This window comes from Dipodomys ordii, unplaced genomic scaffold (assembly GCF_000151885.1).
Source record: "Dipodomys ordii isolate 6190 unplaced genomic scaffold, Dord_2.0 Scaffold71, whole genome shotgun sequence".
Classification (NCBI taxonomy): Eukaryota; Metazoa; Chordata; class Mammalia; order Rodentia; family Heteromyidae; genus Dipodomys; species Dipodomys ordii.
The window spans coordinates 2,708,049-2,723,868 of NW_012267287.1; the positions used below are offsets into that span (position 1 = coordinate 2,708,049).

The 15,820-nt window shown below is 59.6% G+C and overlaps 1 protein-coding gene across 1 annotated transcript in view; it reads left to right on the forward strand.

Annotated features, from left to right (window-relative positions):
* The first annotated feature begins 8,023 nt into the window (after positions 1-8,023).
* The window catches only part of Ablim2 (actin binding LIM protein family, member 2), a 75,850-nt gene continuing 68,053 nt past the window's right edge, over positions 8,024-15,820 (forward strand). The window contains exons 1-2 of the mRNA XM_013023892.1: positions 8,024-8,192; positions 13,654-13,797. Coding sequence (XP_012879346.1) covers positions 8,024-8,192; positions 13,654-13,797 — 313 coding nt within the window. The remainder of the gene's footprint in view (positions 8,193-13,653; positions 13,798-15,820) is intronic.

Here is a 15,820-nt window from a genome sequence, read left to right on the forward strand (position 1 = left end):
AGCGCTGCCTGGCCTGTATCACCCCCTCCCCCCCCCGAGTATTCTTTTGCAAAAGCAGAATTACATTCCCATTAAACTCTAACCTGTTCCCCTTCCCCAGAGCTGTCCCCTCTTCTCCACTGTGACTTTTTAACTCTTTTTTTTTTTTTTTTGGTCGTGGGGCTTGAACTCAGGGCCTGGGCGCTGTCCCTCAGCTCTTCATTTCAGCTCTTCTCCCACTTGAGCCACAGCACCACTTCTGGTTTTCTAGTGGTTTATTGGAGATGAGTCTCATGGACTTTCCTGCCCAAGCTGGCTTTGAACCTCGATCCTCAGCTCTCAGCCTCCCGAGTAGCTAGGCTGACAGGCGTGAGCCACCAGCACCCAGCTGACTTTTACTCTTGAGACCTCATGAGAGTGGATTCACACCGTGTTTGTCCTTTTGTGACTGGTGGCATGTATTGGAAAGCCCTTCCCTTTCCAGGCTGCGCACTGCTCCGTGGTATGAACGGGCAGGCCTTGTTCATTCAGGCCCTCGGCTGCCAGAGGGAGGTGCAGACACAGCTGGCTAAAGCCCACCTCCTCTGTCCCTTCGGGGCTCTCCCGCTGTCCAGAAGTGCAGATGAGGAAACCGAGGCCAGGGGTCGAACCGTGTGTCTGAGATGCCAGCATTTGAGCTGGGGGCTGGGCTCTGGGCTCTTCATCACTGGTTGTGTTACACCTGGTTGTATGATCCAGCTGCTGATGAGCACACCCAAGACTGACCAGGTCCACAGTGCACTCTTGTGCTGAGCCAAGCTGCTGGCCTCTGTGGCCCAGAGACACCTCTAGGGACTCACGGGCTAGGGAGGAGGACTGACTGGCACAGAGGCAGAGATAGGCGATCGGCTCACCATGTCTGCCACAGATGCCAAAGGTGGCAGACCGGGAGGGTGGGGCACAAACCAGAGTTGCCAACTGTGGCTACAAATGAGGCTGTTAATGGAGAAAAGATGGACGGTGTGTTGTAAAGCTCATTTGGGGCCTCAGGCCTGTCTCTTGCTGCCGCCTGTTTCCCAGGGTCTTTGCAGGGAAAGAAAATAAGCCAGGCTCTGTCCTGTTTATGGCGGAATTGGTTCCTTCTGGGTCACTTTACCTCCATTAAAAATACACACACACACATACACATTTCATTTTTTGGAAAAATAAGTGCAGAAAAGTTGGAGAGTTGGTTTGCCAGCTATGGACATTTATGTTGCCACAGAGTGTACCCCTTTCCCCCAACACTTCTGACGCACTCACTGGAAATATCACCGATGGAGTGTCCACAGGCTAGTCCACAGGGCTCATTCGCCGAGTAAAGCAGCGGAGGCCAGGGAATTAAGACAGCAGGAGGTTCACAACGCTGGTGGCTGCAGTGGCCCGGCAGCCTGGCGCCTGCTTCTGGCAGAAGCCCCTGGCTGTGCCACAGCAGAGCAGAGAAGTAAAGGGATGAGTTGTGTGTGGAGGGGGCGGAGTCAGGGTGAAGCAGGGCGGGGCCCGGCAGGGGGAGGGGGCCGTGGGAGGCTGCCTTACCTGTCTTCTGGCCGGCCTGGTGGTCTGCATGTCCCCACCATCAGGACTGCGTGGAGTGGGAGAGGACCTTCTGCACCCATCAGGTGACCTACTGCAGGGCACAAAATCAGTTTAGTGGGACAAGGCAGCATTCATTACATAAGAAGCTGAACTGAATAGAAAATAGTAGAGCTCCTCAGAGCCATGGGGGTAAGCATTTCTTTGGAAAGAAGAAAAACCTGTTACGTATTTGCATATTATATTAGGAAAATGATTGTGGATACGGTAATAGATGACTGCCTCCTCCCTGCTTCCTGGGAATGCAGGGATGGGGAGTGAGGGAACTTGCGGTTTGGGGTTCTGAACAGGGTGTCGAGATGGGGACATTGTTCTGTATTACCAGAATGAGTCCTAAGTGCCATGGTCTATCCCAGAATTCCCAGCCAAGATGCCTCATCCCTCCCACAAGCAGAGCCCCACTATGGGATATGCAGGTTTTATATTAAACCAATCAGGGCTTGGCCTGGGCCTGAGGGTGGGGCCTGCCCCATCCAATCAGGCAGCAGGTGGTTTCTCCTGAGGAATCTGTTGGTGAAACTGTGCAGATTGACAGGTCCAGTCCACTCCCAGGGGAGAGGGTGTGTGATCTCCCATCCCCAGCTCCACAGGGGACCGAGCAAAGTTCCCGGAGGGGACCAGGTGACGTGCCGGTGGCCCCCTTGACCTCTGTTCCTGACCACATTGGTCCGAGCCACAGCACCCTTCCAAGGTGGCGGCAGAATCAGTGGAGAGGGAAATCAATGCTGGAAAAGGGCCTTCTTTTTGGACACATGAGTCGTGGATTTGTGGACTTGGGCTGAGAGGGGCTAGGTCTTCATCTTGGACACACAGGCTGTAGATTTGTAGGTTTGGGGGGCCCTCGTGTCTCTGGAGGTGCAGGGGTTCCCGTGGCGTGACTGGTAGACAGACCCGGCCTGCAGGCAGAGAAGCCTCTGGCTGCCGGCGCCCATGGAGCACAGCAATTTGGTCTGATGCTGTTACAGAGGCCGCTGGCCAGCCCAGGGCCGCCTTGTGGCTCTGGGGGCACCTAAACCTCCCAACACCACCCCGTCGTTGGCCAGGACGCCGACCTCAGGCTCTGCAGCTGCCTCTTGGGGGTCCAAGGCCCCCTTAATGCTCCCACACTGGACCTTGGGGGCTCCACACCAGCCGGGCCTGGGGCAGACTTCAATGCAGCTTTCACTCCTAGGGTCCTTCTGCAGGTTGCCTGAACTTCCCAAGCCTCAGTTTCCCCGCTGGCACATTGGAGCTCTCTTGGAGATTAAATGGCACCCTCGCCAAATTCACATCCACCTGGAACTCAGAACATGGCCTGCTGTGGGGCTTTGCCCAGGTACTTAGTGGAAGGCTGGAGACCAGGTTATGGTGGGCAGCACGGGTCCTACACCCAGACACTGGTGTCCTTGTGAGAGTTACAGACAGCACCACACACGGAAGACAACCACGGGGACAGACAGGACAGGAGGCTGGGAGCTGCCAGGAGCTCCCGGAGGAGGGGAAACACCCCCGCGCTTGGCCTTGGCGACCATGGTCCCGAGCCATTCTAGACTTCCAGCCCTAGAACTGGGGAGAAAGATGTCTGCTGGGGTCCTCCGCTGGAACTCTGGTTGGATTTCCCTGGCACAGGGCTATGGGAACTGTGTGCTTGCGCACGCTGTCCACCCCCCACACCCCACCCTGGCATGTTTTCAGTCTCTTTCCCGGATGTCTAGGAAACAGGTGCTTCTCTGGACTGGCTGCATGGTGCGAGTTTATTTCAGTGTTCTGGGAAGGGCCTGGCCCTGCCCTTGGCACCCGGGTGGTATTTCCATGTGACCCTTTGGCTTCTCCTCGGTAGAGATGCCAGCCTTCACTCACCCAGCTGCTGCCCAAGGGCTCGGCACTGCAGGGTCCAGCTTCGGAGGGAGAGCCAGCCACCGGTCACTCGGGAGGAGGCTCCGCCATGGGTGTGCGTGGAGGAGGGACAGGTAAAGGCCTGGCCAGCCCTGGCCAGGCAGGAGAGCTCTTTTTTGTTGTTACTGCTGGTGGTGGTGATAGGGCTTGAACTCCGGGTCAGGGCACTATCCCTGAGTTGTTTTGCGCAAGGCTAGTCCTCTACCATTTTGAACCACCACTGTACTTCCCATTTTCTGATGATTAATTAGAGTTAAGAGTCTCATAGACTTTCCTTCCCTGGGCTAACTTCGAACTGTGATCCTCGGGATCAGCCACCAGCACCCGGCAGAGAGCTCACTGTCTATGTAACATTCAAAGCCCCTCAGAGAAGCACTGAGGGTCTGACCTGAGAGGGGTCCAGTCTAGCTCTGATGGGAGTGAGGGCCAGCACGGAGGGCAGCTGTCGGGAGGGCAGCTGTCTGCAGGGCTGAATGACTCTTCTACAGACTGCACGGGGAAGGACCTCCACCTTATAGATGAACAGGCTGGGACGGGGGTGGGGGGAGGTGGGGGGGACGGGCCGGGCCTACAGCAACTGGATGGTGTCACAGCCAGGCCCGGTTATGGTGCCCTCCACATGCCTGACCTTTCTTCTCTCTCTTCCCTTCCTTTTTTTTTGTTTTTGTTTTTTTGCAAGTCCTGGGGCTTGAACTCTGGGCACTGTCCCTGAGTCTTTTGCTTTAGCATCACTTTCCAGCTTTTCTGTGTATGTGGTGCTGAGGACTCGAACCCAGGGCTTCGTGCATGTGAGGCAAGTGCCCTGCCACTGAGCCACCTTCCCAGCCCCTTTATTCTGTCAGGCAGTGGGTCTCCAGGGAACAGAGGTGGTGGTCACAGCTAGGGAGGGGACCACTGTCAGCCAGAATATGACAGAGGCCAGGGCTGCTCTAGGACGTCCTGCAGTGCACCCACGGCCCCAGGGACGCGGCGCCGGAGCCGTCCTCGGCCGGCTCGGGTGCTTGTGTGGGAGCAGGCTTCCTCAGGTACTGGGGTGAAAGCAAGGAGGCTCTGTGGGGCTCCGGTGCTGCACTCCGGCCTGTATGGTGACGGTGACAGGGGACGGAAGTCGGGGGAGGTGGGAGAGGAGGGCGGATGGAGCCTGGACCCCAGCTCTGTAGGCCTGCAGTTGTGTAGGACTCTGAGCCCAGCAGCAGCTCCGGGGTCCTGCTCCCCCACTCCCCCTGCAGTGTCCCCTCCCCTTGATTGCCCCTCTTTCCCCTAAGTGCTATAGAAGAGGGTGATTGGGGGGTGGGAGATTGGGGGGTCTCCATTACACATTTGTGCGAGCATACTATGTCTGATGTTTCCCACACGCAGAGGCGGTGGCTTCCCGCCCGCAGGCCAGCCTCGGGGAGCATGGGGCAAGCGGCCCGATCCAGAGTTGGGACCTGAGACAGTGCCCATTCCCCAGTGGAATTTCCAGGCGGCATGTGTAGGGACCTCCTCCCTCTTGTCCCACCCCGCCTGTGAGCTCTGGCGATGCGTGGCGCCGGTGAGAGGGAACGGGAACAACAGAGCAGGGCCGCAGGGGCCTGCCGCAGCCTGCTGCTCCTGGCTGTCAGAAAACCGCGTCTCACGGAAACCACGGAGGCAGGGAGCAGGGGGTCGCCGCACAGCGAGTCACAGCGTGACTCTCAGAGGAGAAAGCCGGGGTAAACGTATTCACTGTCTCGGGCTAGACCACCGCTTTTTTTTTTTTTTTTGCCAGTCCTGAGGTTTGAACTCAGGGCCTGGGCGCTGTCCCTGAGCTTCTTTTTGCTCAATGCTAGCACTCTACCACTTGAGCCACAGCACCACTTCCGGCTTTTTCTGTGTGCTGAGGAATCAAACCCAGGGTTTGATGCATGCTAGGCAAGCACTCTACCATGAAGCTCCTTCCCAGCCAGACCACAGCTTTTTAGAAGTGACACTAAGGACACAAGCCATGAAAAGAAAAACTACGTGAACAGGATTTCAGCCAAACGAAAGCCATTGGTGCATCCAAGGTCACAGAAGAAAGTGAAATGCAGCTCAGACCGGGGCAGAGCCTTTCCAGGCCTGAGGTCTGAGAGAAGCCTTGTGTAGAAAGTAATCAGTTCTTAGGACTCATTCATGAAAATGCAGCCAGCTCACCATGTGGGCCGAGAATCTGAGTGGACACATGGCCCAGGGAGATGCATCCGTGAGCACACGGAAGATGGCCGGCATCACAGGCCCTCAGGGGGATGCAAATCACAGTGAGACAGCGCTGCACTCCCATGTGAGCGGCCAGAGAGCGAGGTCCTGTGTGCCCGGAGCCGAGGGTGAGGATGTGGAGAGATGAGAACTGGGGGCGGGGGGGGGACAGCCTGAGGCCTCCTCAGAATCACAGCGACCACGTGACCTAGCAATTCCGCTCCTAGGGTAGTCCCTGAAGAATGGAAAACGTGTCCACACAGAAACGGGCCACCAATGTGAGCAGCAGGCTCGATCATGATAGCCCCCAAGAACACACGTAAGCCATGTCTACGACGCACAAAGGAGTAGAATTCTGAGAACTTGCCACATTGCCAGTAAACCTTGAGAACAGGATGCTAAGGGACAGAAGCGGACGTGACGTCGGAGGCCACATGCTGGTGATTCCATTGTGTGACCATGTGCCCAGGACAGGCAATCCAGAGCCGGAGGCCAAGGGTGGGTCGCTGGGGAGGGTAAAGGAAAGGGGGCCAGGCTTGTTGGGGTGATGAAAATCGAGTACGTTGATGAGCAGACAATCATGATGGTACTGACAGACAGTGGATGGTAGATTTTTTTTTTTTTTTACCAGGTGAATGGTAGGTTTTGTGGGCTCTACCTCAGCCAGGGGTGTGCCTGGCCCACGTCTGAAGACAGCCTGTCCCAGACGCCCCGTGGAGGCTCAGCCTCGCGAGCAGACAGGTTACTGTGCCCCGTCACACATCGTGTCCTGTTTTATCACGCGCTGATGACCTGCGGGGTCGCAGGTAGCAAGGCCAGGGACCCGCGAGGCTGGGGACAGAGGGATTTTCAAGCTTCAAGTGTCTGGTCCTTCTCAGGTTTCCCCAGGGAGTGGCAATCCCTTCCAAGTCACACAGCAGCTATTTTTGTTATGGAAGCCCAGGGCCCCAGTGTTTCTGGAGGCTGCTGATGGTTCCGGCCGGGCCGGCATCCTGCTTCCCCCTCCCCTACCCCCCCCCCCGCCCGTCTGCGTTGCTTGAGTGCTGGTCATGACTGACCGGATATCAGCACACCCTGCCTGCCCGTGGCCAGTGTGTGGTGGCATGGGCACCAGGCACCTGGAAGTGGGGTGTCCTGGGCTGGGGGTGTCACAGGCAGGGCCTGCTGCGCTTCCGGCTTGCCAAGGTGGCAGACGGGCCTCCTGTCATCACACACGGCAGATCAGCTTTCCCGACTCCTGGCCAGCACTTCTGATGCCCAGTTCTAACTGGATGCCCAGGAAGTGCTTTCCAATGCCAGCCTTGCCTGGCCCGCAGCGGCAGGAGAACATGAGAAGAGCAGGGAGGTCAAGGGTGAGAGAGAGAGGAGGGGCCGAGCCAGGGGCCCAGGGCCTGGTCCCCACCTGCCCCTTGGCTGTGTGTTCTTGTCAGGTTACTGAGCCTCTCTGAGCCTTGGTTCCCCATGGCAGCATGTCCTATTGGTTGGACTGTGGGTGTGGCTGCTGAGCCCCCCCATACCCACTCAAGGAGGGAACTAGAAATCAGAGGTGTCCTTTACCCCAAGCCAGCGTACCCTGGGGCCACCATGCTGCCCGTGACCTGCAGACCAGCCCTGTGGAGCGGGCACCTCCACCTCATGTCTGGGCAGAGGAGAGTGTATGCACAGGGAGCTCACCGGTCTCTCCCCTCGGGGGAGAAGTTCTAGTGGAATGAGACGCCCCGGGACGCAGCCACGGCCCGGGGGTGCTATGGCCAGTGCGTTCTCAAATGCCCTCCCGTGGGCTTTGTGCCCTAGGTAGGCCCATTGAAACAGGCGGGGCGCTCTGGCCCCAGCTACCGGCATACGCACATGTGTGTTTAAGCCCAGGCTGTGGCTGCTGCGCAGGCGCATCGCCTGGGGAATGGTGCCTCGAGGCTCGGTGCCAGCCGGACGCCAAGGGGTCACCCGCGCTTGGCACCAAGGTACACAGTAGGCCAGCCGTTCCCCACCAGGCAGGAAGTGTGTCCAGTGGAGGAGAGACCGCGGTCCCCAGGCCCCACACGGAAGGAGCCGGGATTCCCGGCCCCCTGACCCTGGTCGCAGGGAGCTGCCAAGTGCGGTGCTGGTCTGGACGAGCCAGAACCAGACGCGGTGGACAGATGATTCTGGGCAGGCACGGACGCGCTTCCTGTTTTCCATTGGATTGGAGGGATGTTTACGGGCATCTGCGGTCGTTGGAGACCGGGAGGAAGCGCAGGGGATGAGCACTGGACGGGAGTCACAGACCCGCTGCTGGCCCGGGGGGGGGCTGCCGGGGTGCCCTCCCCGCCTACAAACACCCCACCCAGGGTGGGCCAGGACGGGTCCCGGCCCAGGGCCCAACATGAGCAGTGCACCGCCGGCCTCGGTGTGTGTGCCGGAGGTGCAGGTGGCCAGCGGTGGGGCCACAGGCGGGCGGCTGGAGCCGTCCTGGCCGCTGTGTCTTGCAGTGCTGCAGGTCGGAGGTCCAAGGGCCAGGCGTGGCATGGCCAGGAGGGACGGCCTGCCAGCTGGTACCCGTGTCCCTTCACGCCCCTTCCCCAGCGCCTCTGTAGCTGTCTCTGCCTCCAGATCTCCCCCTTTAAAAGTTACTTATGTGGGGTGAGACAGCTCATGCCTGTAATTCCAGCCACACAGTTTGAGGCCAACCCGGGCTACCAGTTCATGAGACTCCATCTCAGCCAGCCGAGGCTGGGCAGGCGTGGCGGCACGTCCGTCATCCGGCGGTGCGGGAAGTCTGCCTCCCACGCAGGCCCCACACCAGCCGAGCCGGGCAGGGGAGCAGGCCCCGCGGAGGACCGAGGGGCGGCGGGGCCAGCCCCGCAGGGCCCGCCGGCTGGACCAGGCAGTGCAGCTTCGCGAGCGTGGGGAACGGCTTCCGGGCTGGTGGTTATAATTAGCAGCCGGCCTCTAAGTAGGTTAGAAGGAAGACTGTGCGCTCTGACGTGGGGAGGGGGGAGCAGGGGTGAGGCCCCCCTCCTGCGCTGCCCCCTGGGGGTGGATGCAGGGGCTGCACTGCGGGACCCCCGGGGAACAGTAGCTCCACCAGAGGGGTGAGGACAGGCCACCGGGGCAGAGCGTGGGTGCTCCGCCGTCGCCCTGCGTCTCCCCCATCCAAACTCCTCAGCTCTGACCCCATCCAGTGGGCCTGGGCCGGCGGGGGCAGGAAGCCCGCTGGGGGCTGGGGGTCTGGAGGTAGGGCCGCGGGCCCCGCCCTGAGGGAGCCCCCCCATGCCCAGTGAAGGAACGGGGCATCCATGGCTGCAGGGCTCATGGTCAGTGCTCTGCAGTCTGCTTCCTGTCATTACCCCAGCGGGCGGCCGCCGCCTAACACGAAAACCCATCTGGAAATTACAGCGCAGCTGGGCTGCGCGCGTGCGCCAAGGTCGCCAGGTATTGATTGTAGTTCCCTCTCCAGTGTTTACACTTTTTAAAAGGCTTTTATTAGCACCTCTGAATCGTACAAGGGGCGTTAGTGTCCATTTCCACACACGTTGACACCATATCCACCCCCCCCATCACCCTCCCTCTCCTTCAGAGCATTTCAGGCCCTCGTGCCTCACACCTGTAGCTGTCCTGGAGGCTGAGATCCGAGGATCATGGCTCTAGGCCAGCTGGGGCAGGAAAGTCCATGAAACTCATGTCTCCAACTAACCACCAAAAAACAGGAAGTGGTGCTGTGGCTCCAATGGTAGAGCGCTCGCCTTGAGCTGAAGAGCTGAGGGACAGCGCCCAGGCCCAGAGTTCAGGCCCCATGATAACAATTATTAATTATTAATTGTACAAAGTAACTCCACCTTGGTATTTCACACATGTATAGGTTATGATCTAGCCAGATTCTCGCTCTCTCTCCCTGTTCTCCAGCCTCTTCCTTCAACAGCTGGCAGTGAGCTTCCTTATGCCGTCTGCGTACCTAGACTATTCCAACACCGTCCACTGCTCCTGTTCTCTCTCTCTCTCTCCCTAAAATCCCCAGCCATAGTCACAGCTACACACACACTCGCCCACCCTTCTCTCTCCATATATATATAATCTATATAATATTATATAAGTGTATGTATAAAAGTATGTATATACCTACTTATATTTCTTAGCTATTTATACCACAGATATGGGAGCATATGTGCTATTTGTCTTTTATGAGATTATCTTATTTTGTCCAACATGATCTCTAATTCCATCCATTTTTCCAATTAATAACCTAATCTCGTCTTCTTTATGATTGAATACTATTCCACTATCCAAACAATGTCTTTTCTTTATCCATTCATTCCATTGGTGGTTCAGCACCTTTGGCATCTTCTACTCTTTGGCTCAGTGTTTCAGTTTTTTATAAATAGGCGTTATTGATCAGTTTTTAGTTTGCAGGAAGCTCAGAGACTTCCCACGTGTGTGTTCCCCACGCCTGCCACGGCTTTCCCCTGGCACTGTGTGTCGTGTATGTGAAGAACCAGAGCCAGTGCTGACTAGCTGTTATTTTTGTTTGTTTGAACTCAGGGCCCGGGCACTGTCCCTGAGCATTTCAGCTCAAGGAGAGCTCTCTACCACTTGAGCCACAGCACCACTTCCAGTTTTCTAGTAGTTAATTGGAGTCTCACGGGCTTTCCTGGCTAGGCGGGCATTGATCCGTGATCCTCAGATCTCAGCCTCCTGAGCAGCTAGGATGACAGGCGTGAGCCGCCGGTGCCCGGCTAATTTGCTGTTTTGAACCAGAGGGACGGCGTATGCCAGGCTCCATGCTTGGCGCTGTGGGTTCTGAGTGTGGACAGATGTTGTGGCCTGTGTCCACCCCTGCAGAAGTGGTACAGAGCCGTGTCAGCGCCCCCAGATGCTCCGCGCCCTGCGTGTTCAGCCCCACCCCCACTTCTTACTACGGGCGGGGTTCTCCTTTTCCCGCTGGCAGCAAGAGCTCTTCCCCACGGGCCTGTGGGGCATTTCTCTGTAGTGGGCGTACACTGTTGTCCCACCTGAGTGCCCGTAGTTTGTGCCCCTGTCGCCTGCTGAGGGAGGGGCACTAAGAGCCTCTGTTCGATGCGGAAGCGTCCCGTGGTGGCTGGCTGTGCAGGGCGGAGTCTCCTCTGTCCCTAGCATGCACTCAGCCCAGCCTTCAGGGCGAGGCAGCCGTGGGGTCACAGGCTGGGCAGGCCTTGCTGAGTTAGGGTGTCTGCATCACCACTGAAGGCATTGTTAAGAACGTGGCTGGGCCGGGCGCCGGTGGCTCTCACCTGCCATCCCCGCCCCTCAGGAGGCTGAGATCGGAGGATCATGGTTCAAAGCCAGTCTGCACAGGAAAGTCCGTGAGACTCGAATGACCAAAAAGCTGGAAGTAGAGCTATGGTTCAGGAGTGCTAGCTTTGAGTGAAAAAGCTAACGGGGCGATGCTGAGGCCCTGAGTTCAAGGCTCAGCCCTGGCACACACAGAAAACGAACATGCGGGGTCCCGAGTACCTTGAACTCCGGCTTCCCTGCACCACTTAGCTGCTCGCCTGTGAAGTGGGCCACCGTGCTGGCCTCGGGGGGCGGGGGGCATCCAGAGGGCACAGCAGACGCCTGCCTGCCCCTCTGATGGAGCCGAAGCACCGTGGGGCCGGAGAAAAGCCGAGCCGAGCTCACTCCTGTCATCCCACTTGGGAGGCTGAGATCTGAGGACTGAGGTTTTCTGAAGCCAGCCTTGGGCAGAAAAGTACAGGAGTCTCGCCCCTCTATGAAAAAGCCAGAAATGGAGCTGTGTGTCTCAAGTACCAGAATGCCAGCCTTGAATGAAAAGCCAAGGGAGAGAGTCCTGGTCCTGAGTTCAGGCCTTCGTACCAGCACACAAAACCATTTTTAAATTATGTGCTGCCCCCTCCCCCCCAGACGCTGCCCGCCACTGGCAGAGCCTCTGAGCTGGGGAGGGGGGGCAGGAGCCGGCCCACCCTGGGAGGCGCCTGTGCCTTTGTCGGGAGGCCTGCTCCCCGCCGGCCACTGTGCTTGCACTGTCCGGCCGCCAGGCCACCCCTGGCCTTCCAGAGCGGAGCGTGCCAGCTGGCTCCCGAGTCCCGGCTTTGGAGCGGATTCAGAAAGACCAGTCATGGGTGAGGCTCACACAGTCCCCAGGCCCTGGGTCCCCTGGGCCCTGCCAGCGTCCAGCCTTCACGCACCCTCCCCTCAGCGTGGGCAGTGACCTCGGGCCCCGGCATCCCAGGGCAGCTGACTGTGATGGACTTACCCTGTCCCGGGGCCACAGAGACAAACCCTAGGCACTGCTGTGTGCGGGCGGTGCTGACGTGCATGGGCGGAGCGTCTCTGTGAGCCCTGGTGGCAGCGGTCAGCCTGCTGCCTGCTGCCCTGAAGGGGACAGTCCCCTTCGGGAGCCACCGCTGTGTGTGTCACCACCATGTGGGGGGAGGTGTCGGTCAGTCCACCCCTCATCTCCAACGAGCTGAGGTTTGCCAGCCTGTGCTAATCGGGCCTGAACTGCTGAGCCAAGAAACCTACAGCAACCCCCTGCCCTGGGCTGCCAGGTGTGGTCCACATGGTGCAGTATCACTTCCCAGCACCAGGGGGCAGCACCTGCCACTGGCCTGCAGGCGGGGTGCAGGGGCTGTAGGGGGCCCCAGGTGGGGCAGGCACCATTGGACAAATGAACCGCCTAAAATAGCTCACACCTGTCATCCCAGCTGCTCAGGAGGCTGAGATCTGAGGATCTCGGTTCGAAGCCAGCCTACCCAGGAAAGTCTATGACTCTTATTGCCGGTTAACCACCAGAAAAGCCAATAGTGGAGCTGTGGCTGTGCTGGCCTTCGGCGAAAGAGCTCAGGGACAGCACCTAGGCACTGAGTTCAAGACTCAGGACACTAGCATACACACACACTCACACACACACACACACACACACACTGATAATATTCTACCCCAGATCAAGTGTACTTCCAGTAATCTGTGAACTGTCATGGTCCGTGTTTTCTGGTCTTGTTCTGGAGGCTGGGACCGAGTCAAGGGCCCTGTGCATTCCAGACCAGTGCTGCATCCGGGTCTCATCCCTGGAGCCCATCTGTCCTTGCAAATAGCAACGTCATTGTTTATGGTGTGTGGTGGACTGGTAGCTAGGCAGAGCCTGTGGTTCCATACCCACAGGGCTGAGCAATGACAGCAGAAGGAAGGTGGGTGGATGGACAGGTCAGACAGAAGGACTGACAGAGGGACTTTCAAGAACCCCCCCCCAAAGGCTGTGACCTTTAGGAAGTAGAGCTAGGGCAGCGTTCTGGACCAGGTGACCCCATGTCTCCCCTCCCCCGGGGAGGGTAGCAGTGAGGGAGGGAGGAAAATGTCACTGTCGCTCCCAGGGACCCTGGCTGCCTCTGCACCATCCTGTTTGCCATCCCGTTTCCTGAGGTCCCATCCTGCCTCTCTTTCTGCAGACCGACGCCCGCCGTTCTCCTGGACGGCCCATGCTCAGTACCTGAGCTATCCTGAGTCCTGGGCCGGGCAGGCCTTCTGTCCCGGATGGTACCCGTCCCCCCTGTATGCTTCCCGCTGTGGCCTCCTGGCAGAGGAGGACAGAAGCCCCGCCCAGCCTGGCTGGATGCAGGGCTTGGTTGTGGCGGGCACGGGACAGGCATGGTCTCCTGGCTGAGCAGCTGTGGCGGGGTGAGGGGAAGACCCCCCCCCCGGGGGCCTGTGCTGTTGTGTGTGACGTTGTGAGTGTGACCCTGGTGTCGTGTGCGTGTGCGAGCTCTCAGAGCGGTGTGGCACCTTCCCGTGCGTGCGGCTGCGGCCAGACCCACAGCCCTGGCCTCGCGTTCCTGTGACACGAGCCGAGGAGGGGTGGAGCTCTGGATTTGGGGCAGCCCTCACAGGCCAGCGGCAGGACCACTGTGTGGGGAACAGCCACAGAGTGCAGTGAGCCCTGTGGACCGGCGCTGGCGGGGCGCGGGTGGGCTTTCTCCCGGCCCTGAACACATCCCCTGAAACCCGGCTGCTTTCTCCCCACAGTGTCGCAGCCCCAGGCTGCTTGCAGCCCCCCGGAACAGCCGCCCAGCACGGCGATCCTGTGCAACACGTGTGGGAACGTGTGTCGGGGGGAGGTGCTGCGCGTGCAGAACAAGTACTTCCACATCAAGTGTTTCGTCTGCAAGGGTGAGTACACGCAGCCGTGCGCAGCCCGGGCCTGGAGGAGCGGCCGCAGACCCGGCCCCCACAGACCCGGCCCGGGCGCCACGGCGGCCTCCGGCTGCCCACCGGCACCCTGCACGGCGTCTAGGGAGCCTGGTTAGGTCTGTGTTCGGGAGCTTCGTGCGTGGGGAGGGCGGCAGGACAAGATCCCGCAGTCACCTGGCTCCATGGCCAGATGAGCAGGGCCGGGGCCGAGGGACCGCAGCGTGCCCTCCGGGGGCTGCGCGTCTTCTTCAGGGACAGGAACCCTGGTCTCGTGCAGGGCCGACCCCCCCTCCCCCTCCAAGGCCCCCTCTTGGCTTGTGGGTCACTGCCAGGGCCGTCACCCGGAGGCAGGGGTCACACACACATCCCAGCCACCTCGGCGGCGCCCACCCCCGTGACCCTCTACATTGCACCTGTCCTCCCGCAGACCCCATTACAGGTCCAACAGTGGCGGCCAGTGTCTCCGTGTTAGGGGCAGGGCCACCGCCCCCTCCCCCCCGGGCAGTGGCTAGGGAGCTGTTTGAAGAACAGGGAGAAGACGCCCTGACCCGTAGTACCTGAAGTTAGTTCCTGGGTGAGGAGGTGGTGGAGGCTGCTGTACCCCCGCCCCGCGTGGCACAGGCCCAGAAGGACTCGGAGTGTGTGTGTGGGGGGGGGTTCCTGGAAGAAGAGGGCAGCTGCCCTCCTGTCCCTGTCCCCTGCCTTCCTCTGGCCTCCACCCCAGCGTCCTCTTGAGATTTGCCTGGCTTAATTTCCCCGACTCTCCCCAAAGACATTTGCCCCGTTTATGAAAAGCAAAATCTACTCGATTGCTTTCGAAGCGCGTGCTTGAAAAGACAACGGGAACACAGGCTTTGTTTAAAAGGATTTTCTCTAAAGCTCTGCGTGGGTCGGCGGTCACACAAGGTCACCCAGGTGTAGGTGGGCGGGGCTGAGCCCTGGTGGCCCTGCGGCTCCGCCTCCGTGGGTGGCCCCGTGTCTCTGTGGCAGGGCGACTTGGCCTCGGCCCTTCCGCGGGCTCACCCCCAACCCAGTGCTCAGGAAAACGCAAGTGAGGATGCGTCCAGGTGCTTCTGCTTGAATGACAAGAAGACCAGCTTGGAGGTGTCTTAACAGCACAGACATTTGTCACCTTAACTTGAAGTCCCTCCCCCAGCCCCCCAGGCTGGGAGACGTAACAACCTAGCAGGGTCACGGAACTGCCTTCATTCTCCATCTCCGAGGTGCCCAGCCCCGGGGGGGCAGAACGTCCCCAGTGGTTGAGCTGACCCAGCCGTCCCTGCGTGCAGAAGCAAAGGCAAGGTCAGGACGCTGCTGGAGGGAACCGCAGGATGGTGAAGGGCAGGGAGGTGGCGGAGAGTCGGCACTTGCCTGGCACAGGGGCTTTGCGCCTGGAGGCTGGGGCGAGCAGTTCAGACTGGAAGCCATCAGGGCCTGGAGTTTGGCCCACGTGGGGAGGTTGCTAGGGAGCCTGGAACCAGGGCCCTCCGTGGGCGCCCCCCCAATGGTTTGATGACCGTGCACACACCTGTGCGGGGCCCTTCTTGGCTCAGGTCCCCTTGCTGTGGGCATGGGCTCTGGGGTGGGGCACCACCGCAGTGGCTGGCTCAGGGTGTGGCTGTCTGGGGTTTTAGAGGGATCCGTGGCTGGATCCGTGGCCGGGGCAGTGCTTCCTGCTCAGGTCTGTACCACTGCCTGCTCTGATGGTTGCCGCACCTGCACACCACAGCCTCTCGGGGTGCAGTGACGCAGGAGGAGCTGGTGGAGACTTGTACAAGCAGAATCCTCTCCTCTCCCTGAGCCTCCCACGGACTTTCCTAGAGACTCATGGCCAAGCCCCCCCCCACCGACAAAGAGGATGTGGGGGTCGGGATGGACATAGCTGGTCAGGGCCATCCCCAGGGGCCGAAGCCAGGTCCACTGGCGTGGGGTGCAACATGCCACTGTCCACTTGTGCCTTGTTCCCGCCCCAGGCACGTGCTTGAGGTGCCTCAGTGTACCT